Consider the following 19,178-nt stretch of genomic DNA (forward strand, 5'->3'; position numbering starts at 1 on the left):
GTTTCCAAAGTAGCTCATTCTTCACTGTCAGAGAGCACTGTGAACACCAGAGGAAAAAGCCCCGGGGAAGAACAGCCCTCTATTGGCTCTGTATTTGTCAGTCAAACCCATACAGTATATGGTAGTTTGAGAGGGAAAAGGTTTCTTTAGTTCTTGTATAGTCCAGTATTTCTCATTATGAAGTTCATTTGCAACTGAGCTCACTTTCAGTTATAAACATTAGTTTGAATGAGTTCTAGTGACTCAGTGGATTGCTCATCTGTTCTACTATATTCAGAGCAAGTAGAGCAGAATAGAAAATTGCTTGTTTGGTTCCCCATTACCTTTAAAAAAAAAAAAAAATCAAAATATTTTACCCTTAATCAGACAAAGCGGTTATAGTCTCTATTTTTTCCTCAATGTCTTAACTTCATTTCAGCTCAAATTTGTTTAAAAATGATTTTGAAATTATTATCATAGGATATCCAAATGTTTTTTAATCAGAAAGGTGTATGTGCCATATTTGGTATTTTTCTCAGCTTCTTCAACATGAAAAAAGTGAGCAATCTGCTGAAATGGAACCAAAATATTAAGCAACATGGGTATGAAGGGCTCAATATTTTTTTTCAGTGGTGTCTGAACCACTGTCTGAAATCTGAAGATCAACTGGGGCATTAGAGAAGACATTTTAGTATCAGTACATACCTGAGAGCCTATGCAATTTAAATTATTGAGCTGTCTTCATAGAAAGCATTTTTTCCAGAACTTCAGTGATTCAGCAGGTGTACAATTAACAAATGTACAGTTAGAAGAGTAGCGTAGTTAGGATAGTATTTTACAGGTTTGTAGTTAGAAAGATTATCGTGGTGGAAAGAGACAATCAAAAATGAAATGCTCACCTGTGTCTTAGGCTCACAACAGAAAACTCCAAAAGAAGGAGTATGCTGCAAGAGCACTAATGAATAGCACAGACCTATTCCTGTAAACTTTGTTTCAGATATGGCAATAAAAGTTTTGGTTTTATGTGAATGTGTGTATACGGTTACTGCATGTGGTATTCTTGTCTCATCCTTGATTTCTTGTTATGCCAGGCAGAAGGAGTGTAGTGTAGCTATTAAAAGCCATAGGTTTAGCTGGGGCCCTGTTTTCTCTCAGAATATTGCACCTTGGAGATTATGTAATGAAAGTTGAGAATGGACTGGGATGTACCCTAGGGCATAAAGGACTTGTCAGAAGTGAAAAGAGCACTTGGGAAGATTCAGGACAGTGCTGCTGTTCATCCAGGGAAGGAATGAGCTCATCAGTTCTCTCTGATTCTCCCCAAAATGTGTTCAGATCTCTCTGTTGTCTTCAGCAGCCCATTGAAGGGGTTCACATCTAGGATATTCACCTTCCTTAAAGCTTGCCAGATTTGTACTTTTGCTCTGTAATAACTTTCCTTAGCAAAACTCTTACAGGAGTCCTACTGGCCAGTTTCAAGTTGTATTGTTGGACTAAAACATTGTTCACCACCCTTTGCTTGAAGAGAAGACACAGTTGCTGTGAAGACTATTGTGAACCTGGATTACTTAGTAGGAGAGGTCAGACTTCTGCACTGCTGTCCTGGCTCAGGCCATTCACTAATACTACTTCAAGCAAAAGTTACACGAGTTGGAGAAAATCCACAAGTTGACATGTGGATCACACACTACCATTTGTCATGCTTTCCACTAGCATTTAACAAAACTAATATGGTTGATATGGTTAAACTGGTGGGAGTGGTGGTCGAGCAGGAGGCATATCACATGCAGTGAAAAGTATTTAGTGATGCTTGAGACTGCTAAGTACTAAGACTAGGAAGGAGAAGGTGGAATAGTGTGATTATTTTAAAGCTTTGTTGGTCAGACAATGATGGCATATTCAAGCTATTGAAAATGCTCTGAAAGCTCAGAAAGCTATGCATTTAATTTTGGGTCACTGCTCCATCATACTATACCTAGTTGAACTGGTCTGACATGTGACATAAAAAGTAGTGGATCTCCTGGTGCATCCTCATCGTCTTCTAAAGAAACTGATAATTCACCTGGGGAGGAAAGAGTTTTCAGATGAAAAACAGGTATGGACAAAATTAGAAATTAGTTTAAGTGAAAATGTCCATACAAAATGAAATCAGTAACTTTGTAATCTCCACGCTTGATTTGTATTTAAATTAAACTTAAACTCATTTGGCCTGTCCCCATAAAAGGACAGGAGTTACAGGTGTTAAATTAAATTACTTTACATCTACATACAACGTCTGTTAGAAATATATTTTATTCTAAAATTCTTAATTCTTAGAAACTGACCAGATTCTAGTGACCCATATGCTTTTCTGATTCTAGGTATTTGAGGTTGCACGTTAAAACTATAGTTTGGAAACAGAGAATGTGGAGATGTACAAAAAAGTAGACTTTGCACATGGATTCAGATAAACATGAATTCATTTATATAACCAAACAAAAATTTCCAAAAAGAACATTTAGAGAAGAATAGGAAGAAGGTAATGATGTTCAGCAAAGAGTTGTGGAAATCTAGGGATTCATGGTACAGGGAATGCGGGAAAATACTTTGAGTAGAGCATGGACATACTTGTAGCCAACTGGATTCAATCTAGTTTTTAAAGTATTGCATTCCTACATTTCTTTAACAAGCAGCATTATAGCAATTGCTACATGCATTTGGAAAGCAGCACATGTAGCTCAAATTATGAGTCAGCTTAATTTTCACAGAGGACAGACTTTCAAATGGTGCTCTATTCAACACACACTGTGTTGACAGGAAGTTTGAAATGATGATTTTGCAGTTATGCTGAGTGAGCTGCTGTCATTTCCAACCAGGTAGGTCACACCGATCAAAGCTACCTGCACAGCAGTACTGCAGTAATAACATCAAGCAGTGGCAAGATGCAGTCCTGATGGAATGTGGCATCCCTGACGTAGGTGAAATTGAAAACTGCACCTAGATTTGTTTGAAAACATTATCCTAAATCCTTCCCGACTTTCAGCAAGACCCAGAATGACTCACAGATATTGTGGCCTCATCTCTAACTGCTGCCAGCTGTCCACTTTGTTTCTCTGGCAGAAGCTGTAATCCCCTGCAACTGGCTTGACAGGAAGAAAGGTGTGCTCCTGCCTCCACCCCTAGTGCCAGGCCTTGATCTGCCTGAGAGCCACAATGCAAACTGTGGAAAGGGAAACAAGCTCTTTGTGGGAGGCCCACTGAATGGGCCATGTGTGGGCAGTGGGATAAAGAAGCTTTATTTACAAGCTACACTTTAAAAATAAACTGCTTAATATCGTAAGCAAATAAGAATAGCAAACACGAAATATGTTGTATTTGAAAGAAAGGATATGTGATGGAAAAAAAGTATTTGATGAGTAAAAAAGTTTACATGCATGTATTGCATTCTTTTATTAATAAAGCGATAGTAAAGTATATAGAATATTTGTGAATGCTAAGTTTAATGTTAAAGTCCAGACATGGAAAATGACATATGCGTGGCATTTGCAGTTTGCATTTTCAGAGGATCTTTTCTAGTAGCCTTCTAAGTTGAGTGCATATGATAACAATTTCCTTGCTGATGTATTTCTATTCTGACTGAACTGAAATTAGATTTTTTTTCTACGTTTGCTGTTGTAAAGCAAAGGGCAAGGAAAGTGAGTTTGTCTTCAGATACCTCTCAGATTTAATTGTGATTTTAACTATTAGCTTATCTAAATTACTTTCTAAAGGAATCTGACTTTATAAGATATGAAAAAAAAATATCAGGAAAATGAGGAAAACACTGCAGAAATGCCATTCAGTCCCATAGAATTAGACTTCTTTTTTTTCCCTTCTTCTCCTTCCTCTCCGTCCTCAGCAGTATTGTAGTAGTTGAAATAATCAAACAAAACTTTGTAGCTTTATATGAAGGATGAGTATGAATATTTAAACTGATGCTAAGCAGAATGGTAAAAGAGTTTTTTTGGGAGTGTGCCCTGTCCCTGTCGTGCATTTTAAATAACACTTTACAACAGCTAAGTTCTCCAGATAAGATCTGCATAGTGAATATTATTATTTGGCACAGGTTTTAGTTTTCTGATAGCCTTTTGTTGTTGCTGCTCCTCCTATGCAAGGCAGAAGCCTTGGGTTCCTCCAGTTGTTAAAATAAACCTTCTCAGCCCCTTCTGAAAAAGAGAGGGGTAGAACCGTGCCTCCCTCTGCTCCTGTAGCTTTCAGTGGCTAAACAGAAGTTCAGGAAGGCACCTGCAAGGACACAGATGTACACAGGTCTTAACAGGAGATACTTGTATGAAATAGTCCCTTTCTTCCCGAAGGCAGCAGAGGAGCTGTGAGGTTCATGCTGGATAGGCACAGCAGGCTGTGCAAACTCACGCTGCCATCTGTGGGAGTGCCACATTCACATCTGCACCCACAAGACACTTCTGACCAGCAGCAGCACAGCCACAAATGCCGCTTCAGCCTTACAACTGAATTTCGAAACACTGAGCTTGGCAACTCCTCCTTTCATAGCCACCATAATGATGGCAATGATGATGGCATTGCCATCATCGGATGGCAATGGGAAAAAACTGTCCCTGAAGCAGCGCTGTTTACTTGGCTTGTGTCCTTAAATGAAGGAAGTTGATGCTGTCACCGCTATTCGCTCTGCCCGTGGTGCAGATGTGTGTGTACTGCATACCTGCAGGACACATTCATTGCTTAGCGAGCTTCCACTGTGGCTCAATTATGGTTGTAGGAGTCTTTGCATTTAAATTGTTACCACTTGTGTTACATTATTACAATTGCAGTTATTTTTACAGTTTTACAGTTGCTGTTACAGTTTCATTTACTTTCTATTTATAAAATACTTGGTTGGGTTTTTTTTTTCCTTGTAAAGGAAGTAGTAGAAATGCTTGTGCATTTCATTATACCACTTTTAAAACCAGATTGTGCCAATGCTTCAAAATGAAGTGTCTCACCTCGGGGACGAAAATTTTTTATTTTATTTTTCGTGTTTTTTTTCCAGTTTGGGATTCATAACTGCAACCAACTCTTCCTGATTTAAACTTGCAAGAGATCGAAAGCAGATGAGAATTACATGAGATGAGATTAACAATTGGTGCAAACTGCATCAAAACACAGAGGATAACCTAAGTTCAGATCCTGAGAGGAGGGACTCTGATTTAGCTTTGTGCACTCCTCAGGAGTTAACAGCTTGTATCAGCCACAGATTTGGCTCTCAGTTCTGCATATTTAAAAATAAAAATGGATTGTAGTAGCAATGCATTGTGCAGACAGCACATGTTAAAATAGCATGAAATTGGCATTTTATTTTTAAGTGATTTGTGACAGATTAGAGGCTTTATGCTAATGATGACAAATTAAGGTCGAGCTTTTAGCTAAGGTAAACAGTGGCAAGAGAAATGTTAATTCCTTTTTATCAGACCTGTAAGACAGCATTGTAGAAGGAGCCTTGGAAGAGTACAGTGATAAGCTATGTCCAGCATCTTTGTGCCATTGGCAAGTTCCTCTAATACTATTTTAGTGTGTTTATTGTTTTCTTTAAAAAGATTCACAGTCTTAATTAATGTAAATTGGCATATACGGATGGAACAAATTGAACTTATCTTTGAATTTCTCTTTGTAGCCATATTATTTGGATACTTACAACTATTACTGGAGCTTGTGCTTCAGTGACATTCAAAATGAGATGAGGAGGTTTGAGTGCTGTCAAATAGCAGATTAACCCTAATGAAATGTTAAGCACAGCTTAAATGCATATGTAAAGAGGACCGAATCAAACAAGGAATGCAACTAATTTGGTTTAAAAAAACCCTTTCAGAATAAGAGCAGTTGTAGTTACATGTTTTGCCTCAGAATATTCAGACAAACATTACAATTTTTATTTTTCCTTGGCACATTACAATTTTTAATAGGAAGTTATTAAACATTCCTCTGTTTCTCAGAAAAATGAAGTTAATCTCTAATAGAATAATTTCATTTACCTTTGGTCATAGCTGAAATTTCAATTACAGAGAGATAAAAATAGAAACTAGAAATTTCAGTTGTGCCACAAGTAACAGTTCTTGAAATAATCATGACATTTTCCACATCTACATTCGGTTTTCTTTAAGTTTAGAACTGGAGCTCTAATAGTCAGGGTTGCAAAGTATTGCAAATGAAATTAAAGGGAAAAAAAAAACAAGCAACACACACAACCATCTTTCCTTAATTTAACGCCTGAGCTCTGTGCAGGAGCCTTGACATCAGAACACTTACAGAGGCTTTACTGCAAGCAGTTAGTGTGTTTTGGTGAGAATTACACTGTATTTACAGGCTTCAACACTGGTGGGTGCTAACATGTCCTGCCCTGTGCCGGAGCGCATCCCGTCTGGGGCTGCTCTACAGCACTGCCAGGCTGGGCAGCCTCAGCGCAGAGCCGGCAAACTTAGGATGTGGGCTTGTTTGCCTGGGGCTGGGGGCTTTTTATTTGGTAGTTTTTAAACAAAGGGAGGATATAGAAGCAGAAAGAGTTTTACCTTGGCTGCTGTCTGCGGTGGGACTGGCGTTGAGCCGTGCCTCGGTGGTGGAGCACCTGGCGTTCCCCTCGGCAGCCAAGCGTGCGACAGGCTCACATCGCAGTATGGCATCCAGGTCATGAAAAAACTTCATGGTTTTAGTGGCATCCCCGGAGTTGCGGGCGTATTTAACCGTTCTGTATTCATACTTCAGGTTTTTGTACTTTGCTCGGCACTGTTTCCAATCTCTACAAACTCCTAACTCCTGCAGCCTTTTGGCAATGTAGATGAATATTCCTTTATTCCTCAGGGTGCCGTGGAGCTGTTTCCTGATGCTCTTCTCCGACCAGATGCTTAGCAAGGCTTTAACCTCCTCCTCAGTCCAGTGCTTCCCCGCTCCACTCTCCATGTTGAGAGTGACCTGGAAATGATTCACTATTTCTAGCCAAGATCTGGTTCCCTAGGCAACCAGGCGCCTGCTTCTCGGCGGCTCCGTGTGCCGTCCTGAGCACTGCGAGCTGCAGGCCGCCCTGAGCTCCACACCGGCACCCAGAGCCCCAGCAGGCAGGCACACAAGGGCAGGCCCTTGGCAGCCACACTGCCATCAGCCGCCTCTCTGCCCGGCCCCTGGAGTGGCCTTTCAGCCCTCCGTGTGGAAAATGGTGCCGGTGTCACCACTGCGCTGCCATCAGGGCAACAAAGCCGGTTGGGCTGGCTTGATGCCTTGAGCAAGAAAAACACAGGTGCAGAAAGCAAGCTGTGCTGGCACCCCCCCCCCCCCCCCCCCGGGGGGGGGGAGGCTGCGCGGACGCGCTGTGTGGGTGCTGTGTGTGAGCGCCGCAGCACCTCCTCTCCACCAGCAACCTGAGGCTGCTGCCGGCCGCTGTGTGGGCTGCGAGGCAGTGTGCGTGGTGTGGCAGCAGTGTGGGCATGATGCACAGTCTCACCATTGCGTGGCCAAGTGGCATTTGCTGTAAAATTGGTGGGCGCTTACATGCATTTCTATATGCATTTTTACTGTCCATTTACTACCGGTGATGAGTTAATTAAGTGCTTGCTTACTTAAAAATCACTAAGTTGGTAAAATGGCATAAGCTCCTTGCTTCCTTTTTGCCTGTGCTTACTATTCTTCTATTAGACTACATAAAAGATGTAAGCCCACTACTTGCAAAGTCCTTTTAATCATGATGCCGGCTTCTCTCCCTCTATTTGATTTTGGTGATGTTTTAAGGGACATTATCAATATTGAACTGGAAGTCATCTATAATATTGAAATTTGAATTAAAAGTTGCTGAATGTGGTGTATGAACCCTTAATCTAATAAGATTAAGGTCAGTCATTATGTTAACAGATAGGACGTCTTCCTGAGTTAAAATAAATGAACTTACGGGTTTTCTTATCTCTGATTTTTTTTTTCCTCGGGGATCTTTCAAGTCAGCTATAAATTCATTCAGATATGTGTAAAGTTTGTTTTGTTCTGCTTTCTTTGTTCTTTAAACTTTGTTGTTTAGATGTTGCTGTACGTGTAAGTGGGTCTAGCGACAAATATAAGGGTTTTAGGGCTTAAAGAAAGTCTTCAGTTGTAGATTAGAATCTGTTATGTAGGTTTGCAGCTACTTTGATTACTGCTTATACTAGATAATTCCTCAGTTGAGTTAAACCAGTCCAATGGATGAATAGCAGCTTCTGGTATTCTAAAAATATTCTAAGTGGTTCATTTTCTAAGAAAAACATCTTTCCCTTTTACTCCTTATTAAGTACAAGAATGCAGTGGGATCTGAGCAGGCCAGACAGGCCCTGCATGGAGTCAGGGAAGACAGCTGGGAGGAAAAGCAGCAGTCTAGGGACAAGGCTGTCATTTAGCTGGTAGTGCTCTTCTGCTTAGCAAAACAGCTGCCAGCGTGAGACTGGTCTGCCATAGTGGAAGCATTTCCGTTTTCAATGTCACCGTACATCAGAACTGTTTTGCTATGGTTCAGAAGCTTCGGTTTATGTTCTCGAGCACTTTGCCAGAGGGTTCACACAACAGTTAGTGGTGTAAATGCTAGTTTGACTGCTTAAGTGCAAGAGTGCAAAAAATTTGTGTAGGTGATCAGTGGGAGAAAAAATGCATTCCTTGAGGCAAAACCAGCAGTTTCTTAAGACAAACCCCAACAGAAATAGATGCAGTGCTACTACTCTAGCTAATGGTAGCTAGAGTAGTAGCACTGCAAAGTTTCTTTTCAGATTAAACATCTGTTGTTATTTTATGCCTACACTGAAATCAGACTGCAGTAAGAGGCTGAGCCAGTGCTTTTTAATGGAAAGATTTCCACTGAATTCAGTGGGCTTAGGCAAAAAACTTATGTGACTGTTTTGAAAAAAAGAGCAAGAAACTGCTTTGAATACAAGTGTGTAAAATGAAACAACAAATAAATTTACATTAAAAGTTCATGTTGTAAAGAGCAGATGAAAAACATTAATCCATAGCATAGTATGGTGTTTCATTCTAAGTACTTTCATTCTTTATATTTATTTGTATTTTGTTCACAGGGGCCAAGAGAGTGCTGGAATTGTGACAAGTGATGGAGAGTCATCCCAAGCATTCAAAGTGCACAAGGTAAAATGTAAATGTTTTGGTGATGCCCAAGTGAGATGCATATTTCAGCAAGGAAGCTAAATAATTAGAAAGAGGGGAAGCAGCACGGTTTCATTTGCTGTTTTGGCATTGTCAGAGTGATAGTATCTAATTGTGTTATCTAGGTGATTTCTGTCTTAAACTCATGTTTAAAGCAAATCTGCCCATGTTATCCCCTTCTGGGTGTAGCCACATGCACAGCAGTAGACACAAAGAAGTATCCAGATCAGGCTATTGTTACCTTAAAAAGTGTTTTCCAACTCCACCTGCACCTAAAGTGTTAACTCCAGAGATGTGGAAGAGTACACCAATGCAACTTGAGAAAAGACAAATAGGTACAGTTCTGCAGAAGGACATGGCCAACTAATTCTTAGCTTAGTGAGAATCAAGGAAGTGGCAGCTACTTCACCTACAGGTAAACATAAACTTAGTAAATGGCTGAGTGGAAATCTGAGAAGGTCACCCAGTCTTTCTCAAGCTGAGAAAATCCCAAGGGAAGTTAAAAGCCATTAAATGACCAGAGTCTCAAATAATATGCCAGGACAATCCCTGCATGCTCAGGGATTGGTTTTGCTCATCCAGAAAAAGATAATCATCAACCTGTTAAATCCTGGAAGAGCAGAGGACTGGAAATAAAACTATTTCAGCAAACAAAACTGTGGAGCACACTTGATATGAGTGTGCTCTCTGACCACAGTCAGAAGGCAATTCATCTTTATGCGTATGCATCTCTGAGGAAGATTAATTAAGCTGTTCAAATCAGTTTAAGAGTAAGAACTGTTTTGCTGCAGCAGCATGCATATCTGCTTGACTGCTCCATGCCTCATGCACAGTCTCATCTCTTGAGCATTGTGTTTATCACCTTTTCTGGAATTTCCCCCCTTCCTATCTGTTACATACAACCTCATCCTGCCACCTACACACTTTTAAATGCCTATTTTCTCAAATTCCACACTGTGTTATCTGTTTTTCACTCCTGCTTCTGCTTGGGTTTCAACTTACCTTAAGGTTTACTGGAATTGAAACTTTCTTTTAAAGATTTATAAATAAATAAATCCTGCAGTAAAAATTATTTATGAAATTCTAGCAGACGATAGAATAATCTGTAGAGTTTCCATGTTACGGAGCTGACATACTTAACTGTCATGCTAAGAGTTTAATTGACTTTCTCATTGTATCAACTTTGATATTTTAAGAGTTGCAGAGGATGTGATGTTTACTTTTATCCTTGAAATACCTTTCTTGGATTCAACACTTCTAAAAGACGCAATAACTACAGTGTAATAAAGAGTCCGTGGAGTACAACAGATTTCACTTGTATAATCCTGGAAATTATGCCAATGTAAGGAACATTTGTGTCTGTTACCCTGGTGAAGTTACATTTAGGATTCTGACTTTAAACTACACCATGAAAAAATCTCAGCAGTGAAGATGTCGCTGTGTCCGTTTGTCCTCCAGACACCAGCTGGCATTCTTCATAGCAGAAAAAAACAGAAGGGAAAAGCTGCCTGCTGCTCACTGCATCGATTTACAACACTGTGCATTAGTGCAAGCTCACCTTTGTCAACAGATTAAGCCAATGGATTAGAGTACAAACTGGACCACCTACGGATGGATATGTGTTCTTTTCTGATCGTTACCAGCCTTTGAAGGTGGATTAATAGCCCCTAACAAAGGTTTATAATCCTTTGTTTTAAACTCTCCCAGAAGACTCATCCAGATTTGTCTGTTACAGCCTTTCAGCCAACTTTGTGCAAGAAAAAATTAGTGTCATAGCTGTACTAGCCCAGGATGTGGACAAACGTACATCTCTTATATAGATGTAGTGACATCAGTAGCAGGAGAGCTTTGTCTTACTGTTGCATGCTTGAATATGCAGAAAAATCTATATTAAAGTAGACATATTATCATTTTCTGGTATATACCAGACCTGGGACATACAGAAATAAGATTGCATTCTCTAGGAATTTTTTATAGTGGTGTAATTCACATTCATTGTCCCACTGACACAATCTAAATCAGCAAAATATTTCACTATGCATATTAAAGATGATGTACTTGTGTCACCAAATGTGTTTTGACATAGGATTGCTTGTTTAACCTATTGCAGTGCTTCAAATAGCCACATCCATTAACTTTGGACCTGTGAAGTGCCAGATCTCCTGTTGGGATAAGTAGGCCTAAGTAAAACAAGAGCACGATTGCATTTCTGCACATGGTACAGATTTTGTGTAATGTGTGAGACAACAGGTGACATTTGATTGGGCATATAGTTTGCTGAACCATTAAAGCAAAAGCACTACTTTGAATGCTTATGGCAGTAATTTTTTAACATGACAGCAGGTATCCTAAAACCATATGTGCAACCACAGTCTTTTTGTATTTTGAGTCTATCCAGACAAAGAACAGAATACTCTAAAGCCTGACTTTCTTTAATCTGCTTTGGTTGAGTTCTGCAAACAACTCACCATATTTCCTTCCTCCCTATGTTATCCCACTGTGTTGTTATTATACCCACAGCACAGGCCATAAAGCAATCATGACTTTTCAATCTCTCTCATGTAACTTTACAGATCCTAGAAGAGTGTTATCATGTGTGATTTCATGTACATCACAGTTACCATACATGATAGGGAAACAGGGGCTTAGAAGTATGTAAACATTTTCCACATGCAGCATAAGAAGCTGGAGTGGTAGGAGGGTTTGGAATCCAGTCTTAATTTCTACTGTGTGCAGGTTTTTTTTCCAGGTTATTCTTGCTGTTAATTTGTCTCCACATAGTGCTTGTTGCCATAAGAAGCTCCTGACAGCTGACTAAAACGCTTTGACGCATGTCTGCTTTAAATAGAAGGCAACCTGGATGTATGAAATGTTTGTTTTAAGTAAACAAGAAAATCCTATATCACTAACTTGCCAGTAGTATATCCTAATTAGAGAATCTTGTGACTTCTTTCTTCTTTTCCTTCCCTTTGGACATTCTTTTTTCTTATGTTTTTAAATGCCTTAGCACTTTGGTTGTGTTTTTCAAAGGATGCGTTTTTAGTCAGGAAATAGATTGTTCAGTGGAAATCCTCGGAACGAAAATGTATAAAGTTTTGTCAAAAAATAGGAGTGCTGGGATCTGACATATCATTGTGACACCTAATCAGCTTCTTTCTTTCCTGTGGATTTCAGGTTATTTCGCTTTCTAGCAAAGTATTTATTACCAGGAACAAGCACAAGGAGAAATGAGCACACTGCCAATAAAACAAAACAGCAGAACAACAATTTTTTTCCTTTTCTCCTGAAGGGAATGGGGCTTATAAATCACGTGTTCAATGCAGACAGCCTGAAGAAGCTATATGTTTCAAACCTTGGTATCGGGCACACCAGGTACTCTACCTCGGGGATCTCTGAGCTGCAGAACTGCCAGCCTTTTGTTGTAGAAACTCTTCATGGAAAGATTGCTGTGGCACACAATGGGGAACTAACAAATGCTGTACGACTGAGGAGGAAGGTTAGTATCTCCTGGGAGAATCCAGTATCATTCATTCCTGAGCATGAAACAGAAATGAGCAAAAAGTTTGCTATAATGAGTGCTTAATGACAAACTACTGTGTGTTGTGAAAGAGCATCATAATCAAAATAGCCTTGGGGGAAGAGAAGCCCCAGGAAAGAGTAGACATTTGTAATTGCTATAGGTCATAACTCACTAGTCCTCTAGACTATTTGTCACACTGCTGTATGTCAAGTGAAAAAACTAATTCCTAATGATCATATGTTAAGAGAGTTAAGAGAGACATAATTAGGTGAGGTAATCATAATTTGAAATGTTCTTGTTTGGAATATTGTCTTTACTTGTATTTCTGGCTTTCAAAATTAATCATGAGTATTGTCAGGGCACAAACATAAGGAGATGATCAAATGACAGATTTTATAGTCTATTTGTCTGGAAAAGTATGTTTTAAAGAACCTGCTTAAAATTTAGCAGATGTTTCATTGTGAAATCCATGCTATTAAATTCCATCCAAAATCTACAGGATCTACTCCTGCATTGAAGCAAGGCAAAGGTATGACAAGATCAGTACTTTACTACTGGTAACCCTTTTTTGTGTGTGTCTTAAAAGCTTATGCGGCATGGTGTAGGATTGTCAACCAGTTCTGACAGTGAATTGATCACCCAGCTGCTGGCTTTCACACCTCCTCTAGAAAATGACGACACTGCTGACTGGGTAGCAAGGTGAGGATTACAGGTTTCAGAAGCAAGAACAGCAATCTAGTCTCAGCATGGTGTGTAACACGTTATTATGTTCACCTCTGTCTCATTGCAGAATTAAAAATTTAATGAATGAAACTCCAACTTCATATTCATTGCTAATTATGCATAAAGACATAATCTATGCAGTACGTGATCCATATGGGAATCGCCCTCTCTGCATTGGTCGCCTTATTCCAGTAGGGGACATGAATGGAAAAGGTAAATCATACGTATATTCTAATATTCATACACCTATATGCATATATATGAATATACACATTCATGTTAGCACATGAAGCCATCAATTTAAGTAATTACAGCTGCATTTACTGAAGTAGAGATAGGAACATGTAATGGAAAAGTCAGTTTTGTAAATTCCTAACAGTAGTGTTGTAAGGAAAAGGTAATTTGTAGAAAGTCTGCAAACATTGTTTCTGTTTTCAGCAAAAGTGAATACTGCCTGATGACAGTGTCAGAATTAGGCAGCCCAACTGTAATAGAGTATTTCTGAGAATGAAGTTCTTATCACCAAAATAGGAAAGCAAGGACAAACAGAATCACAGCTGAGGTTGGAAGGGACTTCTGGAGGTAATCTGCTCCATCCTGCTCACTCAAGCAGAGCCACTTGCAGCCATTTATCCGGGACTGTATCCAGTCCAGAAAAAATGTCAGTTTTCTCCCTTTCTTTTGTGATATGTCAAAAGGTGTTGGACTACAGACAATGTATTTCTACTTTCCAAATGCTCACATCAACTGATGGGAATAAAGTCCTTTGAGCACAAGAAAAAACTCAAGATTTTTAAAGCGTACAAACTTTTGGTTTGATCTGTTCTGTGCCTGTACTGTCTTTATTGGAGTTCAGTCCAGTATTCACTGTAGTCAAAAGGCTCTTGACACAATTAACATAGGAAAAAAAATAAGGAATTTCTTGTCTAAACAGAAGTAATTATTTATATCTAAAGCAATTCAACTATAAATGCAAAAATCTGAAATAGTGTGGAGACAACATTTCTGAACCAGGAATATGATGCTGTTACTATCAGTTGTGCCTAGAACTACTTTATGGTGCTTACATTTTTTAGAATGATATTATAGAAATTTTAGAATGCTAACCATTGCAAATTTAAATTTGAGCATTTGGCAAAGCAGAACATAGCAAGACAAGTACTGTATTAGATATGCAATGTGGTATCAAAAATTGTGGAATCTAACTATAACAGAAATCTTTTATTTCAGGAAAAGATAACAGTGAAACAGAAGGATGGGTAGTCTCCTCTGAATCCTGTAGCTTTTTATCTATTGGTGCTGAGTAAGTGTTCTGGTTCTCACTTGATCTGAAAGCTCTCCTCAAGCAGCAATTAAACATGAAGCCTCGAATTGCCAAATATCGTAATCTCTAACAATGTAAAGACATGAAGGATTAGTTTGTTGACTGTTCGGAGGTTTGGTTTTTTTGCCAGTTCTGTCTTTTGAGAGTTTATTTTTTTGATTGAGTTAGTGTAAAGGAAGTTAAATAATTATGTGTTCAGAAAATAAGAGTGAAGACAACCTCTTGTTGCTTTAAATTTGGATATCCTTATCAATTTTAATTTTAGCCTGGTTAGCAGTGAAATTCATGTATTATAAAGTAATGCTATGGAAGAGGTTGCAGTGGTAGCTTATGGGTTGTACTAACTTGAGCAATAGCATTTGCTGCCTATCAGCCAGCCTCTTTGTTTCAAAAAAGTGTCAGGCACTTGAAACTATTTCCATAGGTGCAAATGGACCCATTAAAGCCAATAGGTGAGATTGACATTCTCTCCCTACCTAAGACACTTTAAAAAGAAAAGCGGGATACTTTGTTGAAACAAAAAGAGATTGAAGGCTCATTGGGAGATATCAAAAAAAAAAAAAAAAAAAAAAAAAAAAAAAAAAAGAGCAGTTATATTTAATTTCTTAATCAGAGATTAGAAAAATATGCATTTGGGTAACACACTACTAAGTAAAAAGAAAGTAAAGCAAAACCAGGAAAGAATGTAATCACTTCAGTATTCTTTTATTCTCTTCTGTATAGTATTCTTGTGGGTGTGTTTTTCTGTGTTCTTTGTACTGGATTACATCCCACATATGGGAAGAATTCTGTGGTACCACAGTATTAATTTATTGCTATTTGATGCTAATTCAGACCATTTTAGTAAAGGTCACTTCTCTTACATGCTGGCCATAAAACATAGTTAAGTCCTAAGACAAGAGAAATATGTTCTAAAGCAATTTTCCCACCAATAGGGTTTATGTTTTAAAACTATCATTCTAAATGCTGCGTATTTCTCTTTCAAGGTACTATCGTGAGGTACTTCCTGGAGAGATTGTGAAAATATCCAGGTATGATGTCCAAACATTGGATGTTGTACCAAGACCGGAAGGAGATCCTTCAGCATTCTGCATCTTTGAATATGTTTATTTTGCAAGACCAGACAGTATCTTTGAAGGTGAGAAGATGTAATATACAAAGCCTCTGCCTCCCAAACTAATGGGAAGTTATAGTCTGGAGGACAACTGACTCTAGAGAGGGTATAGGATCATTGCAGGTTGGCAGTGAGTGTGAGCTTTCACAACAGGGCTGGCATAGAATGGGCTGGCACAGTTCTTGAGGATAAAAGACTCAGGAGAAGCATGTAGCATCACTTTCCTGTTCCTGTCTGTGTATATTGCCTCAGTCAGGCCTGCCTGCATAGCTTCATGGAAAGGACGAAAAGAACCACAAACATGATTGAGGTCGTGGAAACATCCCTTCAAAGCAAGAGACTTATTAGTTCTTAGAAAACCTTTTAAATAATTAGACCTATAAAAGAGAATCTACAAAACAACTTTATCTTAGTGTTTTTGTTGGAAGAAATGGTTACTTCAGGAAGATGTTTTTAATACAACTTCTAAATCTGTGAATTGTCTAAGTATTTGGGACAGTCAGTCTAATGTTTTTATTTCAGTAGAAACTTCTGAAAATTGTGTTAGAGATGCGGTATTAGCCAGGACATTCATACCTAGCAATGTCCCCACTTCCTTCGTGTTCCCTAGTTCTTCTGTACCTTTACCTTGCCTATCTCACCACAGTACTTCCAGTTTCCTCTTCTGGTTCCAAACTTTTAGGACCTAAAAAACTCTCAAGGCCTCTTTTTGCCTTAACGAATGTGGGGTAAATATAACCAACAGGTTTAAAACTAATAAGTGGATGGAGGCAGACAGAATGATTGCACAAACTTTGTCTGCTTAGGAAAACAGACTAAAAATAGAACATGCATATTGTGAACATGCAGGCATAATTTCCTCTTCTTTGCTCCTGTGAGTAGATTTTGTAACATACACATAAAGTTTAGTTACCTGATTAGGGCAGGCTGGGTTTTAATTCTCTGTGTAGTGACAGAGTTGTGAATGTTAGAATATGACATTATGGGTGGAAATAAAAAATGAGTTCATGTGAATGACTGCTTATTAACTCCAAAATTTTTCTCACTGACTTCTATGCCTGCAACTTACCACAGACATTTGTACAGCAATCTGAGAGGAAATCTGAATTATGCATACCAGGAAAAACACTTATTGCTGTTCTTAGGTCAAATGGTGTATTCAGTCAGGAGGAGATGTGGCCAGCAACTTGCTATTGAAGCACCTGTGGAGGCAGACCTGGTCAGCACTGTTCCAGAGTCTGCAACCCCAGCAGCTCTGGGTTATGCTCAAAAGGTTTGTGTTAATTTGCTTTCTTTTCTCAAATATATCTACACATATCTTTTTTTTTTTTGTAGTGGTGCATTTCAGCACAGGCTGCTAGAGTGGCCTACAGACCTTCTGAGTCACTGCATCACTTGTTGGTTTTTGTCATTATTCCACTCTATTAAGATATTTCAAAGATTTTTGGTTATTGTGAAATTATACTGAATCCTAAGGTTTCTTTGAAGCACAGTAACAGAGAATAACCAGTTTTATAGATACTAACTCTGTTTAATGTCTCCTGTTTATAGTGTGGACTGCCATATGTTGAAGTACTCTGTAAAAATCGCTATGTAGGAAGAACTTTTATCCAGCCAAATATGAGGTTACGGCAACTTGGTGTTGCAAAGAAGTTTGGTGTTCTATCTGACAATTTTAAAGGCAAGCGAGTTGTTATCATTGATGATTCAATTGTGAGGGGCAATACTATTTCTCCTATAATAAAACTACTAAGGGAATCAGGAGCTAAAGAGGTAAGTTCATTTTTAGTCTGTATATTACACATTTAAGTACAAGATTGATTGGAGTGTAAAGCACTGGGTTTTGACTTCATTTGTACTACACATTTTTCCATTATTTAAAAGTGCAAGTGTGGAAAAAAAAAAAAAAAGAGAAGACTGGTGTGTTTTTTTGTCATGGTGGGTTGAAAAGTTTGTTTTGTTTCTTTGGTTTTGATTTTTGGAGATTAAGGGGAGAGGAACACGTCTCCATTTATAAAGTGCTAACTGACAACTAGAATAGAAAACAGATTAGGTAAGATGAGAAAAAAGTGTTGGTGTATTTCTGCCACATGCATTAAGTACATTCACATACTGCAGTAATCAGGAATGTGCTTTAAGTCATCAAAGCACGTTTGTTTAATTGATAAAAATTCTTAACTGAAACTGTAAGCAAGTTTTTCACTGAAGCAGAAGTGTTTCATATGATGTTTGACTTTGTAAACTGAAACACCTGCATCGAGGATTGAATGCTATAGAAGAGAAGCAAAATCAAGACTGAACAATCTGCTGAACTTCACCTCATAGCACTGTTTTGAAATTGTGTTTTTATTCAGGTGCACATTCGTGTGGCTTCACCTCCCATAAGATTTCCGTGTTACATGGGAATAAACATTCCAACAAAAGAAGAACTGATTGCCAACAGACCTGAATTTCATGATCTGGCAAACTACATAGGTAAATGCGAGGTTTCTTTGAAAGATGGCTTTTACCTGCAAAGTATTTACTGCCTGCGTCAAAATAATGAACACATAAAGGCAAGAATGGCAAAACTGATAAAAAATCATAAAAGTTGACACGCTAAATATTGTGTGTTCCCTATGGTTCAAACCAATTTAGTTGCATATTTTATGATGCAGTTAATGAATTATATTTCTCTGACCAATGTAAACCATTCGAATAATTCGTAAGTTACAAATAAAGGCTAATAACATGTTTCCAGTACATTGAACTCCTTCTGGGAAACATTTGGTGTTGCTGTAGGCAAATATCAGAAAGAAAATAAGTGGTGAAAATCTGTTGTGTAATGAAAAACAAACGTAGTTTCACTTTATTGACATTCATAAAAATATATCCTGAACTTGTAAACACCCACTGATTTTTCTACAAATTTATGTTCTTGTAATTTGCATCACTTTGAAAGAAATGACATTTGAAACTAATGAAAGAATGTTAATTAAATACATTTTAAGATCTCTAGAGCAAGTCATGTTTACAGCAGAACAAAGAACCAGTAACTTAGTGTTGCTTGTGATGTGGTAAATAATGTGCTCATCATGGAAATAGCAGTAACAGAAATTGTGTGAAGGTCTGTGAGTGAGAAAATCCAGTATATGGCTTATTGTGCTGCAAAGTATTTTAAAAATGGTTTAAGAATATAGCTGTGGGTAGAAAACTTTAAATTCAGATTTCTTGTATAAATGCTGTCCAATCTTAAAGTTAATTCCTTTCTCCTAAATCATCATCATGAAGGCATGTTGAAATATTTCAAGTTTGTAGGATCTCGTATTTAAGAAGCATTCTTTCATAAAATAGTGGGTGTAAATGAAAAAGTGACTATGCGAAAAGGCTGTCAAACTTTTCTA

At 38.3% G+C, this 19,178-nt stretch overlaps 1 protein-coding gene across 1 annotated transcript in view; it reads left to right on the forward strand.

The window, feature by feature from the left end:
- Positions 1-19,178, forward strand: part of PPAT (phosphoribosyl pyrophosphate amidotransferase) — a 42,459-nt gene that overhangs the window by 21,330 nt on the left and 1,951 nt on the right. Inside the window, exons 2-10 of the mRNA XM_042871892.1 lie at positions 9,030-9,096; positions 12,404-12,610; positions 13,221-13,333; positions 13,425-13,570; positions 14,588-14,660; positions 15,668-15,819; positions 16,941-17,068; positions 17,347-17,568; positions 18,150-18,270. Coding sequence (XP_042727826.1) covers positions 9,030-9,096; positions 12,404-12,610; positions 13,221-13,333; positions 13,425-13,570; positions 14,588-14,660; positions 15,668-15,819; positions 16,941-17,068; positions 17,347-17,568; positions 18,150-18,270 — 1,229 coding nt within the window. The remainder of the gene's footprint in view (positions 1-9,029; positions 9,097-12,403; positions 12,611-13,220; positions 13,334-13,424; positions 13,571-14,587; positions 14,661-15,667; positions 15,820-16,940; positions 17,069-17,346; positions 17,569-18,149; positions 18,271-19,178) is intronic.

Source organism: Lagopus leucura, unplaced genomic scaffold, assembly GCF_019238085.1.
Source record: "Lagopus leucura isolate 7727_CA_CO unplaced genomic scaffold, USGS_WTPT01 Super-Scaffold_100004, whole genome shotgun sequence".
NCBI lineage: Eukaryota > Metazoa > Chordata > Aves > Galliformes > Phasianidae > Lagopus > Lagopus leucura.